The sequence below is a fragment of the Ostrea edulis genome, chromosome 2 (genome assembly GCF_947568905.1).
Source record: "Ostrea edulis chromosome 2, xbOstEdul1.1, whole genome shotgun sequence".
Lineage (NCBI taxonomy): Eukaryota > Metazoa > Mollusca > Bivalvia > Ostreida > Ostreidae > Ostrea > Ostrea edulis.
The window spans coordinates 14,447,369-14,463,268 of NC_079165.1; the positions used below are offsets into that span (position 1 = coordinate 14,447,369).

Here is a 15,900-nt window from a genome sequence, read left to right on the forward strand (position 1 = left end):
CCAACAAGGATTCTGGAAAACAGACCATTTCCTGGCAGCTTGGCATGATCCTACGAGTGTTCAATCAACATGATCAGGTTCTCAGTGAAGGACAGGATCTTTACATGTGCAATGGATATATGACTACCAAAATAAATACACACCAAGGTTTGAAATTTCCTTCCGTATGACATTAACATTCACTCTCGAAAACCAAGAAGACCCCAAGATATCTAAGAAATAAATTTCATTTTTGAAAATACACGCGGGTATAATCTGCGATGCTACATGTCGGCATACTTTATGAAGCATGTTAGCAGTTCATAACCATGTATTTTAAAAATATGAAGAATATTTCTAATATTTCTAATCTACTTTCAAATCTATCAGAATTCCCAGTCATCAAAATAAATGTAGAGTACTACATCTCTATTTATCAAGATTCCTGCACACAGTGTTCACAACTGTTACACATTACTACTGTTAAAATTCCTGGATCTGCCCCTGATTACTACTGTTAAAATGCATAGATACCAAAGCAAAAACATTGAAAATGGAAATATTTACGCATGAAGCCATATTTGAAAGATAAATACATCTTGTTCACAACATGCATAATGTGTTGTGGAATAACTTTGATGTTTTACATCTGACCTTGAAAATAAACAGGAACAAAGACCTTATACAGTCCCATTTCTGAAATTTTGATAAAAATTGGATTAGAAATGTTGTGCACATAGAATGTCAAAATCTCCTCAGTTACCTTAAAAAAGTTTAAAAGTACTTTATATAGGATACCAATTCTGTACACATTGTTGCTATATATATATATATATATATATATATATATATACATGTATATATATATATATATATATATATATAGAGAGAGAGAGAGAGAGAGAGAGAGAGATGAAAATGACCTCTTTTATATCAATGTCATTCATATGCAAGTCAAGTTCAAAACTACACTTTACAGAGTACAAGGTAGTTTTAGATATATCACTAATCTTAATCTTATCATATTTCATTGCATGTGTGGATCTGAACATAATTCTCTACTTTCTATATACAGTTGAACTTCAGTATCTTGAATATCTATATCTTGAATACCTGGATAGTTGGAAGTCCCAGCTACGTCTCCTCTATGTATTTTTAACCTCAATATCCCAAACCCTTGGATATCTTAAAGTTTTTTCTCGGACTCTAACAAGGTTTGACTGTATGCAGTAGTATAAGTTGTAACATACTAAATATCACATCTTGGCGCCATCCTCTAGAAAATAATACCATAGGTAGGTACCCCCACCTCTGCCTTTCAGGAAAAAAAATATTCTGGTTGTACTCCTGGTATTTGGAATTTTTTTTCAAGTTTATCTTGTCTGAATCACCGGTGCATTTTTAAAAGACCATTATTCATTTTCAATATTATCAGGATATATTTTGTGGGGAAATTGAGATTTATGTTTACAACTCTGCTCAATATGAATGGTCTTTAAAAAGCAAAATTATATACGATTTTAATGAAAAAGGTGACAACAATAAAGAGGCAGAGTCCCTATGATGACCATCCAAAAGATTCTTTCTTTTCTTCAATATACACTTACAAGAACAAATCAACTGTCTGATTTGATCTTCTGAGTTTCAAAAAAAATTCTGATCTGTAAATGCATATACCTTCCTGAGCATATAGAATGGAATCTTCCTCCTGGCCATAGACGCTGTACCGACTGGGTCGTTGAAAACACACTATAAAATAATCGATAGAATGTTTTCATTGAATGTCATTATCATATCAATAATGTATGATGTATAAAGTCAGCAACAGATTTATATTCTTAAAATATATATAATCTATATGTACTGGGCATATATATCTTATTACTTTATGGGCATAAGGTTTAACAATTAACTCTCGTAATTCAAGGACTTAGTTAACTGACCCTTTTTGGTACAGGATGTGCTACTGGTACCTTTTCAATTGGGAATTTTACATCGAAAAACTGCTATTTTTAGAAAATTTCTTAGACAAAAAAAAAAATAGTAGGTAGAAAAACAAAATGCAGTAATTTATATAATATATACTCCAATTTTTATGTTATAAATACAAGTTAACAGTATTCTGTTAATAAAGGGGGGGGGGGGGGGGGGGGGGGGGGGGGGGCCTTGATGTACGTCATTATGTGTTTATATTTCATTTAGATAAGCAAACTTTATCGTATTAGACAATTCGTTCACAAGATGTTGCAACAACACATATAGATACCATATTTACGAGCTGATAATTTGGAAAATTTTCAATCAGAATTTGGGATAAAACAGTCAATTTTCAGTTGAGACTGGGTGTTTTTACGGGACCCAGATGAAAGGATATTAAGCCCTGGATTCAGTGTTAAGAATGAAACAAGGGCTCCATAAAATGGAGTATCCCCTTACAACATGGCCTATCCTACGATAACATTGCGGTTACTGCAATTATTATTGAAATAAATTTCGAAATTTATTTTAGCAATCTCGAATTCTTGATCTTTGTAATCTTCACCTTCTGTTTTCAATCTTTAAGTACTCAGTGCACAACAAAAGAAGTTGTGAAAAGTATTATTCCTACAAATATGATAAAATTTGGGTGATAAGGGACCTTGACCTTTTATTTGTAACTTTGAAAACTAATAGCTAACACTGTACCACAGCCTTAAATCTTAATGCAGGGTTTCATTTCTGCAAGTCTGAAGATTTGGGTAAATATACTGCTGAAATCTTGAAATTTTGGGAATTTTCTTCCCTTGACCTTTCACGTGTAACCTTTTAAATACTTTAACAGCTGACTAATAGTAACCACTGAGTTTTACAAAAGGCATCACAGTGATTTTTTAAGACCCATTTTAGGTCCGAATATCGGCCCTTTTCCCTCCCAAAAATTACCAAATTTTTCCCAATTTAACTTGCACTTTTCCCAATAATAAAAACTGGTGAAAAACGTATTTGTTAAAAAATAAGTTCAATGTGAATAGTTTATGTACGACATGACAAAGATGCATCAATTCTAGATGATATAGAAAAATAGTAAAAAAAAAATAATAGCTTAAAGAAATCAAAGTTAAATATGTAAAATAAAAGAAGAATGACATCAACTTGTGTTTGATTTCTTGTTTGATATTCATATTTATAGCATATTTACAATAATGACTAGGTTTTCCCCAATTTGATCAAAATGTTTCATAATTTTTCCCAACTTAAAAGCCACAAGACCCTTTTGAAAAATCACTGCATCACTAAACATTCAAAATTTCTCTTTCTATGACCTTTCACCCATAAGTCACCCACTTGAAGACATCAACCCAGGGTCTCTAATCTAGCTCCTGGCAGACATTTTCACCTGTCAGTTTCAGGGGCTGGTCTATGGTACCAAATGTAACAGGAAGGGAGAAAATGCAATGGACCAGACTGGGATTCGAACCTGGGCCCCCTGAATCTCTAGTCAGGTGCTCTGCCAACTGACCTAACTGGCCACCAACAATCGAACCCGTCTGACCACTACATAAGTTGTAAATTTATAAAGCGGGCTTTACTTACTATCACCCGCCTCCAAATGTTGATGTACAGTGATTTCTCCCAGGGATCCTAAATCCTTTAAACCAGGGGGAAGCGTCTCATTATCCGGCTGTGAAGTGATCGGAATCTTCTCCATTTGGCCGTGGAACCATGGATCGTGTGATGTTAGGCCTAGCTTTTACTACCCGGACTAGAGATGGAGAATGTACCCATGTATGACCTGCAACATAACAGATAGTGCTCCGGACTTCTTTCACCGACTAAACAATTTGTATAATAATGACAATAATAACTTAATTGATTAATTTCTAAAAATTACAACTCAGCAGTGACTGTGTCACTGCACCGACCACGAACTAGTAAGGAGTGACCCATGTACTCACTGACTGGGAGTTTCGCAACGGCCAAAGCAAACTAGCCTAGCCATCACCCCTACCGTACTGTACTGCTTTATCTAATATCACTTTATTGATCATTGAAAGTTATGTATTGGTTAAATGTATTTGCATGGTTACATTTCTATCAATACCATGACTGTCATCGCCTCGCAGAACGTTGGAGGTGTTAAATCCTAGTTAGCCAACTTAGTGTACTGCAGATTATTTATACTAGCACCGGGCATAGTGCGCTTGCGCAATAAATAAAATCAAACGATTTTCGATCCCGATGCTACATTTAAAATAGATAGGGTAGTACTGTCCATATTTTTATGATATTACGTTCCTGTTGTGTTTCGTTCATTGTGTTCAACATTGTTGTTGTTGATTTGACCTTTTTGTAATATTATGCTCTATGTGGAGCCTTTAGTGAAATAAAAAAGTTTCAAAGTTTCAAGGCCTAAGGAACATTATATAAATTAGTAATTTAGTACAACTCACTGCTCACCATCCATAATCAGTATGATAATCATCATATCAGCGAATATTGAGTGGTGGAGGTGGGGGGGGGGGGGTAGATACAGTATACGTATTGAGATATTATTATAAACAAAGCTATGCGCGGATCTAGAGTGCCCCCCCCCCCCCTTGAATTTACTAAGTATTAATCACCCATAGTCCTACTGCCATAGCACCAGTGTTATATATATATATATATATATATATATATATATATATATATATATATAACACCAGAGGTGGGATCAGTTGCCTAGGAGGAGTAAGCATCCCCTGTCGACCGGTCACACCCGCCGTGAGCCCTATATCTTGATCAGGTAAACGGAGTTATCCGTAGTCGAAATCAGTGTGCCACGAACGGTCTAACAATCGATATGAAACACGTCAGACAGCATTTGACCCAATGATAGGTACGTTGTATTGGCGAACCAGATCGTTATAACGACCATAGAATTTGCGAAGTGCTGACTTCAATCGAGACTCAGTGTTGAAACCTCTGTACCATCAACTTTTTTGTCAGTAGCTTGCCTGGATTTAAAAACTGACTATACGCAGAACAAGCTCTTGCGTATCGAAATACAAACACCATATGCAGATGATAATGGAATATTGCTACATATATATATATATATATATATATATATATATATATATATATATGGCATCGATTCATTTGAAGAGAGCAACAATTCAATTATAGTTTGCATCAATTCAGCAGAATAATTAATGCTATCAATTAGTGTGTGCAGTAATTCAGAATTGAAGATATCATTAATTATTTGAAGCTTTTTTTGATGGATTGTTTACAACATCTTTTAGTAACCCTTTTTCTTACGAAAATGTGTAGTTCGTAAAAGGGGGTGGGGTTAGGAATTTTTTGCTAGTTCCATATTGAACCCCATTATGGTGTATAATTTTTTTCTTATATTTAACTTACTAATAGACTAACCACTTAATGAAATAAAATAAGAAATTTGATGGGTAATTTTGTTGCAGCTTAAGCAAAAATATGACCCTGTGTGCAAATATTGTCCACTGTTTTAAGGTAATTAGCCTATGTAGCTTTGTTGAAGTAACGTTGTTGCATGTTAATAATGATTGCTGAACTTGAAATTGATGTGTAATATACAATTATGTGAAAGGTTGTTTGGAACCATATATGACAAGTTATGATCCTTTTTACAATAAAAATGTTATGGCTCTATTTATATATTGCTCTCTACTTATTTTTCTTCACTTTTTACGCTTTACAAGGACTAAAGAAGGTGGTATTAAAATCGCCATATTTCTCAAAAACAAGGTCGATTACCTACATTGATTTTTTATTGTTTTATATCGAAGCTTCATCATAAACATATATCAAATTTAAAAAAATTCAATGGTTAATTTTTTTAGCATCAACCTATCAATCTCTACCTTAAATTGAATTTCAAACACAGTAGATGATAATAACTTATAACACTTGCACCGGACTACTTCTAAGTCAATCACCTAACTATCGACTAATTATACCACGGTTATTGCAAAAGATCAAAGGAATGTCGCGGTCATTATTCTACGATATACCTTCATACGTATTAGTTACATGTTCTGAGAAAACTGATACACATCTCGCTTGTACTTTGAGTTTTGTTAATGCAACAATAAAGTCGATGACTGATAATTCAAGTTTATACAAAGTCATAATATAAGTGACTGAAGAATATTTGTCATTCGATGTAAACCAATCGTCTGCATTCCGAGAGCGATACACATGTAAACATGGCGATGCACAGACAGGCTTTTCTTGAACTGTATTCAAAGCAATTGATATAATCCATTAACATTAAACTAAATACTCTAAATATCTATATTTCTTTCAAAATGGATTTAAAATACCTCTATCTCACTTTTTCCGTCAGCAAAAAACAATGTAGGCCCGTTTCGGAAACTGCCATGACGTCACAGTGACCTAATTTGTAGCTATATAAGGAAACGATCGGTTGTATATTTCTCATCTTCCCAAGTCAAGGGTATCTGAGGAGCGGATCAGAAACCCTTGACTTGGGAAGATGATATTTCTGAGCCGTAGTAGAATAGAAATAAATTTCTTGATATAGACGCCCGACCGGGCGACATCGGACGTTAAAATTTTCTCAAAATAAAATTTAGATGAATCAAATTTATTATCGTACCGGTAACGAAGTTGTAACGACCTCGTCAATTTTATGATCGGGGTTGAAGTTATGGGAACTGAGTCCTAGGGTCTATTTGTTTCATATCTCCACAACTCGCAACTGGTCCTGTATATCTCCAGCCTCTACTTGTTCTCCGAACTGCAAATGAGTAAATTAGGATCAGTCTTGTAGTACTCACCATAGGCGTAGCTTGGGTTCGAATATTACCGAGGCAGGGGGTGTGGGGGGAGCAGCCCCCCAGAAGCTATCGACATTTTAACAACTGCCTCGGTTGCCTCAATGGAAGCTACGCCATTGCTCACTCCACCCGACCAAACGAATACAGCCCTAGCAGGGCCGTAAATTAACCTTCAATTTGGAGGAGGCAGGAAATTAGGCGGGGGTCTGAGCACATTTTGTGCACACTGAACACGTTTCGTGCAAAATCCTTGATTCTAGGGCCTTCTAAGATGTTACTTGACTAACTCATTCTAAAAGAAAGATTTGGAATGCTTTTTAAGGGAGGTATCATGTTCTTAGTTATTGGAAACAACATAAATTCTAATGAACTTTAAATTTTAATTTTTTTTTTGGCTCAAAAGTTGGAGGAGGCAGCTGCCTCCTCCGCCTCCATGTAATTTACGGCCCTGCCTAGTCACTTTTAATCGCGCTTCTGCGGATAAAGCCATACACGTGCGCGTGCTATGAATCAAACTGTCATGTGTATATGTACAGCAAAATCATTATCTACTCTTTTTTGTTATTGAGAAGAAGAAAAACACCCACGTGCACATGCACTAAATATATCACAAAGTCTCGTTTCAAGCTCCAATACAGAGCTCTGTATCGGAATCATTGAATTTCTGACAGTTCATATACATTATATATTTTGACACCATCCTTGGAATATCGTACGATGAATCAATACTTATATATAAATGATAAACCTTTTTCGAAATTCATGTTTATTTAGTATTAAGAAAAGTATTTCTTTTTCCTTCGAAATTGGTGAAAAATTCTTTGACATGCTCCCCGAAAATCTTAACTGACGACCTATATTTTTTCTTATGAGTTTGAAGATAAATATCTTCTTGCTGTCACACTTTTACATTGTACAGGGTTATTTTCCTTTTTTTATACTGTACAGAGTTATTTTCCCCTTTTCTTTCTTTGAAATAATTTCCACTGGTTACTTTTGAAGCAACCCCGCGGAAAATCAAAGTTGACGACCGTATGGTCCCCCCCCCAATGGATTCCAATATATCAACGTATATTTTACCGTATATCAAAATTTGGATAACATCTATACGGTAGAAATAAATTAGGACCGTCTTCCTTAATTAGTAGATAGTAATAAAAGTTATTCAAAATATGGCAGTTGTTTCCCCAGGGCTTTGACAGGGCTGAAAACTTTTACAAACGTCAGTCCTGCATGTTTAGCTAATTTCAAAGCGAGTTCCAAACACTGACCATGCAAAAGATAATTTGTAGTCCTAGCGCTGGACTTTTTGTACTGAAGAACCAATCTTTAATATCTTGAGAAGTGCCTTTGCGCATGTCTTATGACGCAGCTTATTGCAACAACAAACAAGCTGTTTTAGAATTGTTAAATGATCACATTTAATCATTCAGGTATATAGAAATAAAAAATTGGATGCCTGAAAAAATTTTGCTAAAAATACCATCACAAAATAATTGATCTAATTTTGATATTTCGGATAGTGTACGGTAATTACTCTAGTTGCCAACGTTGATAAAATGGACAACTTGCTGAAGCTAAAACAGGTATGGAATTGAGTTTTATAATTCATGTATTTCATAGAAATTTGTATATAAACATCAAATTAATATTGCCGGGGGCTTGTTAGATCACCTACTTTTTTGCAAGCTAGGCAAAATGTTTTTAATAAGCGGATATCTCCGTTCTCCTATTTAAAAGAGAACGATCGAATATCTCCTCGACGAAACGTAGCTCTCATCGTTACGTAGAAGCTTTTCTAGATGAAAATCTGACTTTCCGGTTGACAAGAACCACACATCCTTTTTGTTCATCTCACAACTGAAATGAAAACGTACTTCATCTGAAAGCCAATGTTTCTGAAAGATGTGACATTCCCATGCCAAAGCATCGATCTTGCCAATTCAAGTCGATGTTTAACATCCGATGTTTTTAGGTGTTACATAACTTAAATATTGTTGGGTGTCACTTTCAAATCACATCTTAAATTTCTATATACAGTAGAAATTCTGATATTGTCCGAATTAATTTCTGAGAACATCCTTTTGACACTTTTCTGTGCAGTTTCCTAGACTACGGGCTAACACCACTGATGAATTCTCTGGTTCTGGAGTCTTTGATCGTCCCAGATTATCGTGTTGTTTTTGTCATATATTGTACCCGTCTTCTCAAACATAGTGACCAACAATCTGACAAGTATCCTTGATATATTTCTTTGCATATTTTCCATCATTACTTTCTGAACACGTTTCGGCGATGTATGGTGATGTACATTGGTAATAGAGTTTCACAATATCAGCATTCTGTTGTTTAGTAAAACCCATTTATGAATTTTTTTTTTAAAAATTTGACATCAGCATTGATGGCATAATTAACAATTATGATGTCGCTTTCCCCCAAACCTTTCCCTATCCATAAAAAAATATAAAATCAGAATTTGATGATCAAATGGATATAATTTGTATCAAAATTATGATAGACTAGAAGGCATTAAATTTTTCATTTAAAAACGTAACATATATTATGAAACCTCTGGTATATCCTTGTTTCAAAGTCATGGTCTGGACATGTACACCATGGGCACGAATAACCCTAAAACAACTCAGCAAAAATCAATCACAGAGATATTCAAATATTTTAGAACAATTTGTTTACAATGTAAAACTTATACGGTACCAATTTTGATGCACCAGTTGCGCATTTCGACAAATCATGTCTCTTCAGTGACGCTCAACCGAAATGTTTGAAATCCGAAATAACAATGAAGTTTTAGAGCTATGATAGCCAAAAAACAGCGTGCCAAAAAAAGTGGAGTCAAATTCGTCTAAGGATAAGAGCTATGCATGAGGGAGATAATCCTTAATTTTGAAATGAATTTCTAAATTTTATAACAGCAATTAAATATACATCCGTATTTTCAAGCTAGTAACGAAGTACTTAGCTACTGGGCTGTAGAGACCCTCGGGGACTAACAGTCCACCAGCAGAAGCCTCGACCCAGGGGTCATAATGTAAAACTTATACGGTACCAATTTTGATGCACCAGATGCGCATTTCGACATATGATGTCTCTTCAGTGATGCTCAACCGAAATGTTTGAAATCCGAAATAACAATGAAGTTTTAGAGCTATTATAGCCAAAAAACAGCGTGCCAAAAAATATTAAAAGAAAAATATATCAATAACAATTTATTAACTCACAATAGCTTTACAATATCAGAGTCCGATGCTGGTTTAATGCCGAGCTGAACTCACACACGAGAGTGTTAACTGTTACAAACCGGATGTTCAATCGCAATTCAGTTCACAATCCCCATATCTTATTCAATGCTCCCGAGTGCAAATTATGCTTAATACCACACAATTTACGTTGTATTTACGTGCATACAATAATGAAGTTTCCAGATTTTACATTTCTAGAACGTACGGTTATGGCAAAACAAATGTTACGTAATCTTTACATAGAAGTGACAAACATCGTCCTAAAAATAGAACGTCTAAAATATTGTCTCTGTCACAGGTGTCAACCAAGTCCAAACGTGTCACACAACCAACCCCCCCCCCCCCCCCCCCAATAATCCAGAGCACACTCCGGTTCATGGCATTCTGGATAAGGCATCTGCAATAACATTGTCTTTGTCGCTCAGAGGCACTCTTAAATATGAAAAGCAATAAATACCATGTGAATTTTATCAAACATTTTGGGAAGAAATAAAACAATATTTCTATTGTGTTTTACAAAGTATTTTTGATTTAAATACAATGTCTTTTACGCAGAGATTATCATTGATTACTTTGATTTATAAGAAAGGAGACGAACAAAACCTAGGAAATTATAGACCAATTAGCCTTACCAACACAGACTATAAAATAATACCTTTTGTATTCGCCAGGCGTTTACAAAAACTGCTAGATGATTTGATACCAATAAATCAAACAGCTTATATAAAAGGAAGAAATATCGCACTAAATGCAAGAGTAATTTTGGACATTTTTGATTATTGTGAAGAAAATAATCAAGAACTTATACTTTTATTTTTAGACTTTCAGAAAGCCTTTGATTCAATTGAGTGGAATTTTATGTTTGAAGTACTGAAAAGATTTAACTTTGGTGAAAATTTTATTAAATGGGTTCACATCTTATATGCAAATCCAATCTTCAGAATAAAAAATAATGGATGGATATCTAAAACTTGCATGATGCATAGGGGTATAAGGCAGGGATGTCCGGTATCAGCAGTCTTGTTTCTCTTTGTGGCTGAAATATTAGGAATTTCAATAAGAAACAATCCCAGCATACATGGGTTTCAAAAAGAAGAAATGGAAAAAGACATTAAGATAATACAGCATGCCGATGATTCTACCCTTCCAATGGAAAATGAAGTCTTTAAAGAAGGCCCTCGAGGTGATAAGTAATTTTAGTAATGTTTCGGGTATGAGATTAAATATGTCAAAAACAGAATGCATATTAACTGGACCTTTAAAAAACAGATTTAAGAAAATTCATAATGTTTATGTAAATGTTTCATGTGTAAAAGCATTAGGTGTATATATTGGCCATGATAAAGAAATGTACCTGAGAAATAATTGGACAAAAATCACCAGCGATGTAGAGAAACTTTTTGAATCTTGGAAAACAAGAAACTTAACCATTTTTGGCAAAGTTTGCATAATTAACAGTCTTGCAATATCTAAAATTATATATAATTATAGCTTCGATATTAAACCTACCAGATTCAAACATTATCAAAGAAATTCAAAGACTTATTTACAATTTCATTTGGAATAAGAGAGATAGAATAAAAAGAAATACATTAATCGGAAATATCATTAGTGGAGGCATTGGAGTTGTAGATATCTTATCAAAAATTAAATCTTTAAGAATATCATGGATTAAGAAAATATTAGATAAAAGAAATCCATTATACCATTTTGTGAATAGCATATGTTTGGAAAACAATTATGATCTTGACTATTTAAGTAAAACTAATATCACTAATATCAAACAGTATGAGATAATGGATGGATTTCCTATGTTTTACAAGGAAATGTTCACATCTTTTAATGAATGCAAGGGTAGAAACAGGCTAGATTGTTTGAACAATATACTGAGGGAACCATTATGGAGTAATAATATTGTGGTATTTAAAAAAAAACCTATATTTCTAAAATCATGGCTAAAGAGTGGTCTGAAATACGTGATTGACGTGGTGGATGAGAATGGTATTAAGCCGATGGAACGGTTTATAGATAAATTGATTTGCAAGAAAAACTGGATTTGTGAATATAATATTGTAAAAAATGCCATAGGAAAATTACTACAACCTTTCGATGTTCAAAATATAATATATGAAAATGTACATATAAAAGATAATTCACACTTTCTACTGCTAAATCAGGGAATTGTACATGTGAAAGATTTCTCAAGTAAAATGTTCTATGATATTTATCGGGATAAGAAATTTGTACCTCCTCTACACCAAAATTTTTATTCTAAAAGCTTCAATGTTTCAAAACAGTCTTGGAGTGCAATATATAAACAAAAAATATGTAATATTTTTGATACCCACATTGCTGATTTCAATTACAAGTTGTTGAACAATCTAACCAGCAACCGAGTTATGTTAAAGAAATGGAAAGTTACTGATACGGATTTATGTTCACTATGTAAGGAAAAAGAGGATAATGAGCATCTGGTACTGAAATGTAAAAATGTTTGTGAAATTTGGAAAATCGTTGAGAAAACATTGAATTTTCAAGTTTCATGGAAAAACATTGTTCTTGGGGTTTTTTTTTTTTTGGGAAATCAATGAGAAAACAGTATTTTTAAATAATCTTTTATCACTAATTGCATGTAAAATTTACAAATATAAAATGTATTGTAGAATATTAAACAAAAAAGAGCAATCTTATGACATTCGAAATAATGTAAAGGGAATCCTTGAATTCAATGTATCTGTATACAAAAAATTAAGCAAGGTATCTTTTTCGCATATTCTTGATAGTATTGTAAAAAAAATTATAGTCTTATATATTTATATTACAAATTGTGTTGCATGCTATTCATATCATGTACAAATAAAGTAAAGGGAAATGATCTGCCTTCCCTTTTACATGACTACCCAGGGTCAAAATAAACTTTTTGGAGTGTGAGAAGGGCCCTTTGGGTAGTTGTCACGAAATACTTTAATATCCTCTAGAAATGATGTACATGTATTTATATTTGTATAACTTTGTTCTCATATGAATATATAATCTTGTATTTCTCTCAGGTTTTTTTTCCCCTTCTTCTACATCCTGCGAGATGTAATAGGGAATATATATTGTTATTTAGGTGGAGCTTAGTTAGGGCCCCATCCCTGGCAGCTTTCCACACTTTTTTTCTTCTATCGTTTAGTCTATTTGTTATAGTGATAGGTCTGGGAAATAAAAATGTCATAAGCCAAAAAAAAAAAAAAAAACCAACAAAAAAAACCCCATTGTCTTTGTCTTCGTTATGTTACGTGTAATATCAATTTCATACTCTTGTGATAATAAACTCCATCTTGTGAGTCTTTGATGCTCCTTTGTTAGCTGATTATGCCAGACGATGGGCTAAATATGAAAAAGAAGAACTTGATACATTGTCAGAATGGGTCAAAAGCATAATAGGAATATTAAAATCCTGCATTAGACATATTTTAAGAAAACCTAACACCAACATAACTAAACAAGCTCTAGAATGGAATCCACAAGGCAAACGTAAGAGAGGCAGACCGAAAAACACATGGCGTAGAGGGATCAATGCAGAGCTACAGGCCATCAATAAAACATGGGGAGAAACCAAAAGAATAGCCCAAGACAGAAAAAAGTGGAAAGCTACTGTGGTTGCCTTATGTCCCCCATGGGACAAAGTGGATTAAGTAAGTATTAGACATATTAAAACAAAAGTACGTACCATCTATCCCTCTGTGTTTAGTAAACCAGAAGTGATAAAAGAATTAGGATAGGTTACATGAGGAATATGTTTTGGTTCCAGCTGACAAAGCTAGTAACAACATTGTCTTTGTAAGATTCATTATTACAACTGTATTTTCAACGAACTTGGCATTAATTCCACTTTTAGTAATCGTACTTATACTCCAACTGTTCTTTCAAAAGATGAAATTTTTCAAAATCATGCTTCAGTTTTAGACACATTTAATATCCCAGTCAGTGGGTCGAATGAATATGAGTTACCGTACCTATACTGGATTCCTAAACTACATAAAAACCCTTACAAACAAAAATACATTGCTGGATCCAGTAAGTGCTCTACCAAGCCACCATCTTTGCTCCTGACGAAAGTATTAACAGCTGTAAAGGAGAAACTTCAAACTTAGTGTGCGACTACATATGCCAGAAGTGGTGTTAATCAAATGTGGATTCTAAAAAATTCTAAAGAAATTTTAGTAAACTTGAAATCGCAAAACCTTTCTTAAATCAATAACATCAAAATCTATGACTTCAACACTATACACGACCATTCCCCACGATAAATTAAAGACTAGACTTTTTGACATCATAGACAGTTGCTTCTTCAACAACAATGGAAAAAGGAAATATTCATATCTAGTGATCAGTCATCCAAAAACTTATTTTGTAAAACACCACTCTGATTCCACGCAGAAGTACATTGTATTCTGAAGTTGAAATGAAAAATATGCTAGAGTTCCTCAATGACAATATATTCGTGGTCTTTGGTGATCAGGTCTTCCAACAGTCTGTTGGAATTCCCATAGCACGAATTGTGTTCCTTTGTTAGCTGACCTGTTTCTATATTCATATGAAGCAGAATTTATTCAAAAACTTCTATGTGAGAGGAGAAAATATCTTGCTGTGGCCTTCAATTCGACATTTAGATATATCGATGACGTTTTGTCTATTAACAATATTAACTGTTATTAATATGTCGATTCGATATATTCCTGTGAGCACGAAATAAAAGATACCACAGAGTCGTCCACTTCTGCTTCATACTTAGATATTTTATTGAAAGTAGACATTAACGGCAAACTGACAACTCAACTGTATGACAAACGGGATGATTTCAGCTTCTCTATCGTCAACTTCCCATATCTATGTAGCAACATTCCATTATCACCTGTATACGGTGGTTATATCTCTCAACTGATTCGATACGCAATATCTTGTTTTGCGTATAGGTAGTTTTTTAATCGAGGTAAGCTACTGACAAACAAGTTGATGGTACAAGAGTTTCAACAGTCTCGATTGAAGTCAGCATTTTGCAAATTCTATGGTCGTTATAACGATGCAGTCTGACGTGTTTCATACCGATTGTTAAGCCGTTGTTGACACACTTATTTTAACTGCGGATCACTCCGTTTACCTGATCAGGATATAGGGCTCACGGCGGGTGTGACCGGTCAACAGGGGATGCTTACTCCTCCTAGGCACCTGATCCCACCTCTGGTGTGTCCAGGGGTCCGTGTTTGCCCAACTATCTATTTTGTATTGCTTATAGGAGTTATGAGATTGATCACTGTTCGTTATCTTCACCTTGCATATGGCGTTTATATCAAATGATTCGATACACGAAATCATGATCTGCATATGATCAATTTGAAAACCGAGACAGACTACTGGCAAATAAGTTGATGGTGCAGATGTTTCTACAATATTGTTTAAAATCAGCATTTCATAATTTTGTGGTAGGTATGAGTGCTAGATTTGCAAATGCAACCTGTCATTAGTTTAAATTCTGTCTCATGTGTTATAAGGCGTTTTCTACATTCTTCTTTTGACTAAGGATTACTCCTTTTACATTATGAAAATAGAGGACAGACGGCGGGTGTGACTTTTCAACAGGGGATGCTTATTCTTCCTAATCACTAAATTTCATCTTTGGTTTTGAGATGTCCATGTTTGCCTTACTTTCAATTTTGTATTCTTTATAGGGTTCATGTAATTGATCACTGCTCATTATCTTTACCCTTTGCGTGAAGACATGATATTTTGCAAGCCAACATGAAGCAAGAACGCAAAGTTCTACCTTGACTTCAAAGATCATATTTTTATTAAGTGTGTATAAAATAAGGTAT

General features: G+C 34.2%; 1 protein-coding gene across 5 annotated transcripts in view; it reads right to left on the minus strand.

Annotated features, from left to right (window-relative positions):
• The window catches only part of LOC125681643 (phospholipid scramblase 1-like), an 8,032-nt gene extending 3,863 nt beyond the window's left edge, over window positions 1-4,169 (minus strand). The window contains exons 1-4 of one of the 5 annotated variants that reach the window (XM_056156159.1): window positions 4,061-4,156; window positions 3,553-3,751; window positions 1,657-1,728; window positions 634-675 (exon numbers count right to left, since the gene is read on the minus strand). In XM_056156159.1, coding sequence (XP_056012134.1) covers window positions 634-675; window positions 1,657-1,728; window positions 3,553-3,667 — 229 coding nt within the window. In that variant the 5' untranslated portion in view covers window positions 3,668-3,751; window positions 4,061-4,156. Of the gene's footprint in view, window positions 1-633; window positions 676-1,656; window positions 1,729-3,552; window positions 3,752-3,914 lie in introns of all 5 variants that reach the window. The other 4 variants (XM_056156160.1, XM_056156161.1, XM_048921805.2 and 1 more) reach the window with 4 other exon arrangements.
• Window positions 4,170-15,900: the final 11,731 nt, after the last annotated feature.